Source organism: Pan troglodytes, chromosome 10, assembly GCF_028858775.2.
Source record: "Pan troglodytes isolate AG18354 chromosome 10, NHGRI_mPanTro3-v2.0_pri, whole genome shotgun sequence".
NCBI classification, from domain to species: Eukaryota; Metazoa; Chordata; class Mammalia; order Primates; family Hominidae; genus Pan; species Pan troglodytes.
Window position 1 is genome coordinate 126,341,082 of NC_072408.2, and position 8,919 is coordinate 126,350,000.

Below are 8,919 nucleotides of genomic sequence, written 5' to 3' on the forward strand. Positions count from 1 at the left end.
AAATGCAGAAATCACCTGTCTTCTGCATTGATCATGCTGGGAGCTGCAGACTGGAGCTCTTCCTATTCGGCCATCTTGGAACAGACTCCTAAACTGGTTATTCTAGTTAGCAATTCCTCTAACCTTTTTTAAAGGTTCTTGGCTTCCTTGCATTGGGTTAGAAAATGCTCCTTTAGCTCAGAGGACTTTGTTATCATCCATCTTCTGAAGCCTACTTCTGTCGATTTGTCAAACTCATTCTCTGCCTAGTTTTGTTCCCTTGCTGGTGAGGAGCTGTGATCCTTTGGAGGAGAAGAAGCGTTCTGGTTTTGGGAATTTTCAGCCTTTTTGTGCTGGTTTTTCCTCATCTTCATGGATTTATCTACTTTTGGTCTCTGATGTTGGTGACCATCAAATGGGGTTTTTGTGTGGATGTGCTTTTTGTTGATGTTGATGCTATTCCTTTCTGTTTGTTAGTTTTCCTTCTAACAGTCAGCCTCCTCTGCTTCCGGTCTGCTGGAGTTTGCTGGAGGTCCACTCCAGACCCTGTTTGCCTGGGTATCACCAGTGGAGGCTGCAGAACAGCAAAGATTGCTGCCTGTTCCTTCCTCTGGAAGCTTCATCTCAGAGGGGCACCAGCCTGATGCCAGCCAGAGCTCTCCCATATGAGGTGTCTGTCAACCCCTCCTGGGAGGTGTCTCCCAGTCAGGAGACATGGGGGTCAGGGACCCACTTGAGGCAGTCTGTCCTTTAGCAGAGCTTGAGCGCTGTGCTGGGAGATCCACTGCTCTCTTCAGAGCTGGCAGGCAGGAATGTTTAAGTCTACTGAAGCTGCACCCACAACCGCCCCTTCTCCCAGGTGCTCTGTCCCAGGGAGATGGGAGTTTTATCTATAAGTCCCTGACTGGGGCTGCTGCCTTTCTTTCAGAGATGCCCTGCCCAGAAAGGAGGAATCTAGAAAGGCAGTTTGGCTACAGTGGCTTTGCTGTGGGCTCTGCCCAGTTTGAACTTTCCGGTGGCTTTGTTTACACTGTGAGGGGAAAACTGCCTACCCAAACCTCCATAATGGTGGACCCCCCTCCCCCCACCAAACTCCAACAACCCAGGTCGACTTCAGACTGCTGTGCTGGCGGCAGGAATTTCAAGCCAGTGGATCTTAGCTTGCTGGGCTCCGTGGAAGTGGGATCCAGTGAGCTAGACCACTTGGCTCCCTGGCTTCAGCCCCCTTTCCAGGGGAGTGGCAGTTGTCTCTCACTGGCATTCCAGGTGCCACAGGGGTATAAGAAAAAAACTCCTGCAGCTAGCTTGGTGTCTGCCCAAATGGCCACCCAGTTTTGTGCTTAAAACCCAGGGTCCTGGTTGTGTAGGCACCCGAGGGAATCTCCTGGTCTGTGGGTTGTGGAGACCATGGGAAAAGCGTAGTATCTGGGCCAGAATGCACTGTTCCTCACAGCACAGTCCCTCACGGCTTCCCTTGGCTAGGGGAGAGAATTATCCAACCCCTTGTGCTTCCTGGGTGAGGCAACACCCCACCCTGCTTCAGCTTGCCCTCTGTGCTGCACCCACTGTCTAACCAGTCCCAATGAGATGAGCCAGGTACCTCAGTTGGAAATGCAGAAATCACCCACCTTCTGTGTTGATCTCACTGGGAGCTGCGGACTGGAGCTGTTCCTATTCAGCCATCTTGCTAGCCACCCAACATCACAGAACTTCTAATAATCTGGATGTGGGGGTCTACATGAAACTCTTCCTTTTGTGTGTCTTAAACCCTTTCCAGGAAATTAAGCCCATAGCTGTCATCATTTCTGAAATGGATTTATAAACCAAAAACGTTTAAAGACAAATGACTGTTTGAAAAGATATTAAGGAGTAGAAAAAAAGAAAAATGCAGATAGCTGGGATTTCCTGTCCTCCCCAAATTTCCTTGCATCAATAGCAACAAGAAGGGGCTTAACATTAGCCTGCTGAGCCAGGAAGCTGGAAAGGGGTCCTCTTCACCAAAGGACCACCCCAATCTGATGCTCCAAGATTATGAATGCCCAAATGATATTCCTGGGGCCACCAGTCTCAGTCACAAATCTTCCAGGATCTTGAGGGGAGGGAGAGAAGGTAGAGTCTACCTTTCAGACCAAATTCTGAGATTGCCGCTGTGTCTGCCTCACAGTTTGTGCGAGAACACATCATCCATATGCCTCAAGAGGATTACATCAGCTGGCTGCAGAGCCGGATCAACATACCCATCGGGCCCTACAGCGCCCTGAGGTAGGCTGGGCCTGGGTTGACCAGCTGTCTCAGCGGAGGAGTGTTTGCCTGTATCATGTTCCTGTATCCTGCCTGTGTTCCTGCCTCCTGACTACCCTCATGGATGCTCTTTATGGATGACCCTTTACAGTAGGGTCATCTGGAGACTGACTTCCAGCAACATTTTTAGAGGCGGATGGTCCCAGGTGGCCCTCCCCTCAATTCCACACTCCAGACCCAACCTACCAGTCTCTGTTCTTCAATGATCCAGCCTGACTCTACCTACTTCCTCTTCAGATTCCTTCACCCTATTTACCTTCCTCAAATACTGGAGAATAAAATTGAACTGAATGTTTGATGTCTGTCTGGGAAAGAGCTGGGGCCGTGGAATTCAGGTGTGGTATTTAGATCCTAATAACAATAGTTACCATTTATTGAGTTTCTATTATGCAATAGATCCAGTGCTGAGTGCTTTACCTAGATAATATTATTTCAATCTCATGATAACTTGTTTAAGTAGGCACTGATATTAACTTAATTTCACACCGATTAAGCTACAGCATATTTATCAATATTATATATATATTGCTTTGCATGGATGGTTGGGTGGGTGGGTGGGTGGATGGATGGGCAGATGGGTGGATGGGTGGGTGGGTAGATGTATGTATGGATGTATGTATGGATGGATGGATGGTTTGCATAGTTGCATGGTTGGATGGTTACATGGTTGGATGAATGGATGGATGGATGAATGAATGGATGGTGGATGGATGGATGGATGGATAGATGGATGGATGAATGATGGATGGATGGATGGATGAATGAATGGATGGTGGATGGATGGATGGATGGATAGATGGATGGATGAATGATGGATGGATGAATGGACAGATGGCACATTCCCCAACAAGGCAATGGTATGCAAAAAAATTTTAGCCTTGAATCCTCATATATTTTCTGTGGGTCTTAGTTATAGAAGGAAGCTTATCTTCCTGTCATCTCAAAATGTGTGTAGACTCATAACCTCTTCTCTCATATTGGTCTTATGCTCACCTACATTCTCACTAAGTTATAGGAACTGTAGGCATTTTAACTCCCTTAGTGATGGCCACACTGAATTAACAATTGGACAACTGGACTTGATTTGTTCTTGTGCCTGGATTATCAGAGCATTTATGTAGACTAGGCTTGAATCTCTCCCTCTGGCAATCTAAAAGTGGGAAGGAGAGTTAAATTCGAATTATTCTTTAGTCTAAGCAATCTCACACTCATCCATTCACCTATTCAGTCATTTATTCATTTAATGAATATTTATTAAGAGCCCAATATGCACCAACCAAGTTCTAGGTGTTAAGGATACAGCAATGAACAAGGCAGACAAGGTCTCTGTTCTCATGGAGTTTGTCATTTTTTAAAATTTCTTCTTTTTTGACACATGGTCCAAGATGAGATCATGGAGTTCACATAAAAACAGAGAAGTCAATAAAATGCGACAGGGAGGTCAGAGGCATTATGTAACATCCCATGTCCCTCCACAGAGATACCCTATGTTTAACAGTAAACCTTGAAAAGCTATTTGGGGTGCAAAGGTAAGATACACTCCACAGAGAAACTACAAAATTAAGAGACCCTACAGGTCTCTGTATTAAATAGGAATTCGAGTGAGGGAGGAGCAGAGAAGAAAGAGGGAGCTGCCAATAAAGAAGAAGAAAAAGGACAAAGGAGGTAGAGGAGGAAAAGGGAGCTGAGTAACAGGAGCGTGAGAAGGGACTTCAGGAGAAAACCAATCGGGGGGATAAAACAGGGCAGGGCTGGCTGGTGGATCCCTAAGAACTACAATGCAAACCAACCCTCTTCATCCCTCTGGACCTTTAGTAGTTTCTGTTACATACCCAACTGTCTTCTGTGAGCCATGTTTTGAAGAAATAAAGAAAAGGCGCTGTGTTCTACATCTGGGCTGCTTGGGGGCAAAAAAAAAGAGCTTGAGGTACACAGACCCTCAACACAATAAAGAGTTCAGGGCCTGGCAAGGTGGCTGAGGCCTGTAATGCCAGTGTTTTGGGAGGCCAAGGTGAGAGAATCCTTTGAGGCAAGGAATTCAACACCAGCCTGGGCAACATAGTGAGACCCCATTTCTACAGAATATAATTGTTCTTAAAATTAGCTGGTGGAGTTCAAGACCAGCCTGGCCAATATGGTGAAACCCTATCTCTACTAAAAATATAAATAAATAGCCAGGCATGGTGGCACGCCCCCATAGTCCCAGCTACTCAGGAGGCTGAGGCAGGAGAATCACTTGAACCCAGAGGCGGAGGTTGCAGTGAGCCAAGATCGCACCACTGTACTCCGGCCTGGGCGACAAAATTAAACTCCGTCTCAAAAAAAAAAAAAAAAAAAAAAGCTGGTGGCACCATCTGTAGTCCCAGCTACTTGGAAGGCTGAGGCAGGAGGATCCCTTGAGCCCAGGAGGTCAAGACTGCAGTGAGCCATGATCATGCCACTGTACCCCAGCCTGAGCAACAGAGCGAGATCCTATCTCAAAAATAAAAGAGTATAGTAGGAACAGGAAGTCAAAGTTAGAGAGACTACTATTACATGAGCTCTCTAGGTTTATAGAAATCTTAAACGGACATTTGGCTTCTCACTAGACATGGGACAGGAACCCAGCCAAATTGATGTATATCTCAAATGTCAGGTGACCATCACAGCTGACATTTAATTACACAAGATAATCAGTGCAATGGTGCCAAATTAAAGCAAGCACAAAAAGGTCCCAGTGGACATGAGGGAGGGGAGCACTAACTCATACCTGAGATGTCAGGAAAGGCTTTTGAGAAGAGGTGATTGATACCTGTAAGTTGAGCTAGAGTTAGCCAGAGAGAGATGGGTAGGCAGATAAGGAGGGAAGAAAGAATGTTCTAGGCAGAAGGAACAGCATGTGCAAAGGCCGAGAGGAAAAAAAGAAGCTTAATTTGTCATTTGAGGACTTAAACGTAAGTCCAGCTGGGCCATATTTCCAATTGGGAGTGCAGGACAGAGAAAGGGAGGAGGGGGGTTGGGGAGGGAAGTAGAAGCCAGATCTTTCAGATGCCTTATAAGCCATGTTAGGAAGTTTGGGCTTTATCTGCCTGGAAATAGGAATCCATGGAAGGATTTTGAGGAAGGGAATAATTGCATTTGCTTTCAAGGGAGAAAAATGGCACTCACAAGGAACAAGGAGCTAAGATGAGGCTATGGCAATGATTGTGGGGAGAACAATGGTGGTGGAGAAGGGGTGAAGACATTCATTGGAAAGATATTTAAACAGAAGAATCAACAGAACTTGGTGTGATGGATTATAAGTAAGGGGTGGGAGGGCAGGAATATCAGGAATCACAAGTGGAAGGTGATGCCTTAAATGTACCAGGAGAACAGGAAGAAAAGAAATTCATAATGAGAAGGTGAGGAGTTATGTTTTAAGCATATTGAGTTGGAGATGCCTGAGGGACAGTCAGGTGGGGGGATGCATAACTCAGGAAAAGAGGTTGCACTGGAGACAGAAACATAGCAGCAACATCCCACAGGTCAAGACAGTCAAAGGAAGAAATGGGAAGAGAGGCAAGAAGAGGAGAGGAGAGAGGGGTCTTGAGGACAGAATAACGAAAAGCATCAAGAAGCCTACTCAGAAAATAACATTTACTGACTGGACGCAGTGGCTCAAGCTTGTGATCTCAGCATTTTGGGAGGCCAAGGTGGGCGGATCACCTGATGTCAGGAGTTCAAGACCAGCGTGACCAACATGGTGAAACCCAGTCTCTATTAAAAATACAAAAATTAGCCAGGTGTGGTGGTGCATGCCTGTAATCTCAGGTACTCAGGAGGCTGAGGCAGGAGAATCACTTGAACCCGGGAGGTAGAGGTTACAGTGAGCCGAAATCATGGCATTGCACTCCAGCCTGGGTGACAGCGTGAGACTCTGTCTCAAAAGAAATTAAAAAAAAAATTTTAAATAACATTTACTGAAGGGCTGCTTAGTTCCAGACCTCATGCAAAATGCTTGGCATATATGATCTCATTCCATCTTCACAAGCCTGCAAAGAAGTGCTCTTATATCCTTCCTGTTTTGCAGATGATGAAATAGAGGCTCTGAGAAATGTTTTGTACGCATGTCCAGCTGACTATGAACCCCCTCCCCATCCCTACCCTCCGACCTCCAGCCCCCTCTGCTATGAAACAAGGAGGTCACAAGAGTTATTGTGCTTTTGGAATTGAGCTCATCTAATGAGGAGGCTTTCATGAACTGTATTAGCTCACATTTGTACTGTATTCCACTGTTTCCAGAGTGCTTTCTCCAGTATTATCTTATTCGATGCTCACAGCATCCCTCTGAGGTGGGCATTATTATAATCCCCATTTTGCAAAGAAGGATATCGAGACTTAAGATTGTCCAATAGTCACATAGCAGGTAAGTGGGAGAGCCAAGTCTAAATTGAAGTCTGTCTGTCCCAGTCAGGGGCAATCTGAAATTGCAAGACTCACTCCGCCCTCCCGCTTGGCAGTTTCTGAGCCTGTTTCTCAGAGCTGTAGCTCCATCTAGTGGCCTTTATCAGTATTACTCTCCCACCCTGCCCTCCAGCAGAATGTCACTTTCCTGCCAAAAAAAATGCAAGTATTAAACAGCAGCAAGAAGACCTCTTCTGCTTAGACAAAGAGTGTTTACTCAAACAAAGGAAGACCTTTTACTACTAAAATAGATTGGGGACCAGGACGAGGCAACACATCCCCTCCCAGCTTCCAGGTTCTAAGAAGAGCCACAGGAAGAAATTTTTTTGCTTGTTAGCCTCTCCATCATAATCTTAATTGAACACCTACTAGGTGTTGGGTCCCCAGAAGTCACTGCCCCACAGCTCTGACCAAGCCATCTAAGTGGTTAACATGAGAGCTTTTTAAACTATATGTGCGCTAGAGAAGCTTTTTTCTGTAAAGGACTGGATATTAAATATCTGTTGCATGTTCTTTTTATTTATATAGTCCTTTAAAGGTGTAAAAACTGTTTTTTCACACCTTTAAACTTTTAACTGTAAATTAGAGGTCACACAAAAAGAGACCATAGACCAGATTGGGGCCATCAGTCATCGTTTGCTGATCCCGCTTGAGGATAAATTTAAGAGTGAAGAGGAATGTTCTAGTCTTCCCCAAAAAACAGAGACAGGGAGGACTGGTGAACGTAATATGGTAAATATGTAGATGAACGGGGGGTTGGCACTACTCAGAATAGTTTTTGTCATTTTTGTGGAAAAGGAATGTATGCATAGGGTAAAAATCTTAGCAGTGCAAAAGGATATCCACTAAGTAGTGACTATTGCTCCCCCTCCAACTCTCAGACCCCCATTACAGTTTACAGAGGCACTCACACTGTATCCAGTAACTTGTATTACTTTCCAGGGATATTCTTCGCATGTATAAGCAAAACATTTTTAATTAATTAACTAAAATGAAGCGTTCATTGCGTGCTTACTGTATACCACGCATTGTTCTAAGTGCTTCGCATTCAATTATAGTTTATCCTCACCACAGCTTTATGAGGTAGATATCACTCTGACCCCCACTTTGTTGTGGAGGAAACTGGTGTGCAGAAAGTTGGGAAACCTGCCCAAAGCTACATAATTGGGGTAGGTAACCTTTTTTCTTTTTAACAGACATAGTGAGCTTAGTATACAAACTTCTGCATTCATTTGCTATGTTGGTGGTCATTTCACTTCCTATCTTCCTACTTTATATGAAGGAGGAAAGAGGCTGAAGGTTCACACTCGTGCATTAAAACCAATACCCAGACTCTTGTCACCACCCTGCCTTGGCCTTTCATTTAAAGGTTTGCAGGTAAGGGAGGACCTGGACCAAAAGCTATGACCAATTGTAAAGAACGATATCAAAATAAAAGCCCAAGCTAATGTTAAAACAACACCTGCATCACTTCCTCTTTACCCAATACTGCTCATTTCAGTCCCTGAGCTTCACCTGCATGGCTGAGGTTGAGTGTCCTTCCCTGTTTTGGGATCTGGAGGTAGCCAGGGGAAGTCAGATAAAGATAATGTAGAGTAAGAATTTAATAAACATGAAAATTTTCTAAGTGCCTTATGCTAGGCACTATGTAATTCATATGCATTTGCTGGTTGATTCCTTGTAATTATCCTGTGAAGCTAGCATTATTATGCTTATTCACATTTACAGATGACAGAAAATTGAAGCTAAAGGAGGTGAAGTGGCTTGCCCAAGTCACACGCCTTCAAGCAATTAATCAAGAGTTCAAATCGTGGTCGTCTTGAAATTTTGCAATATTGTTTTAACCATATTACACTGCCTCTCTACTTAAAGGATCTTGTCTTGGGGTTCAAATTGGTCATCTTTTGGGGGGAATCAGAGCTCGAGCTTTAGTGATAATAAAATTTAGAAACCATTTACATTTTTGAAGGGTGTTCACATCCATTAGCACCATGTGATCTTCAAAGCAATCCTCTGAGATGTGCAAAGCAAATCTCACCCACATTTTGAAGACATGACACACCAAGTAATTTGAGATTTGGGTCTGGCTATTTAACTCTGTAGCTTTCTCCACCACACTACCCTGGGGCAAAGGAACCACACTAGTGAAAAGTGGAGAGGGGACAAATTCCTTTCTGGCCTAGTCTCAAAATAGCTCTGAATTTTTTTATGTTTGTT

General features: G+C 44.6%; 1 protein-coding gene and 1 long non-coding RNA gene across 9 annotated transcripts in view; one reads left to right on the top strand and one right to left on the bottom strand.

Moving 5' to 3' along the window:
- Nucleotides 1–2,578, top strand: part of CCDC60 (coiled-coil domain containing 60) — a 204,744-nt gene extending 202,166 nt beyond the window's left edge. For all 8 annotated transcript variants that reach the window (XM_001158378.6, XM_063786077.1, XM_009426363.5 and 5 more), the window contains one exon: nucleotides 2,144–2,578. In XM_001158378.6, coding sequence (XP_001158378.1) covers nucleotides 2,144–2,245 — 102 coding nt within the window. In that variant the 3' untranslated portion in view covers nucleotides 2,246–2,578. The remainder of the gene's footprint in view (nucleotides 1–2,143) is intronic.
- LOC104001710 (uncharacterized) overlaps nucleotides 1–8,919 on the bottom strand; it is a 281,675-nt gene that overhangs the window by 150,619 nt on the left and 122,137 nt on the right. The gene's annotated exons all lie outside the window — the stretch shown is intronic.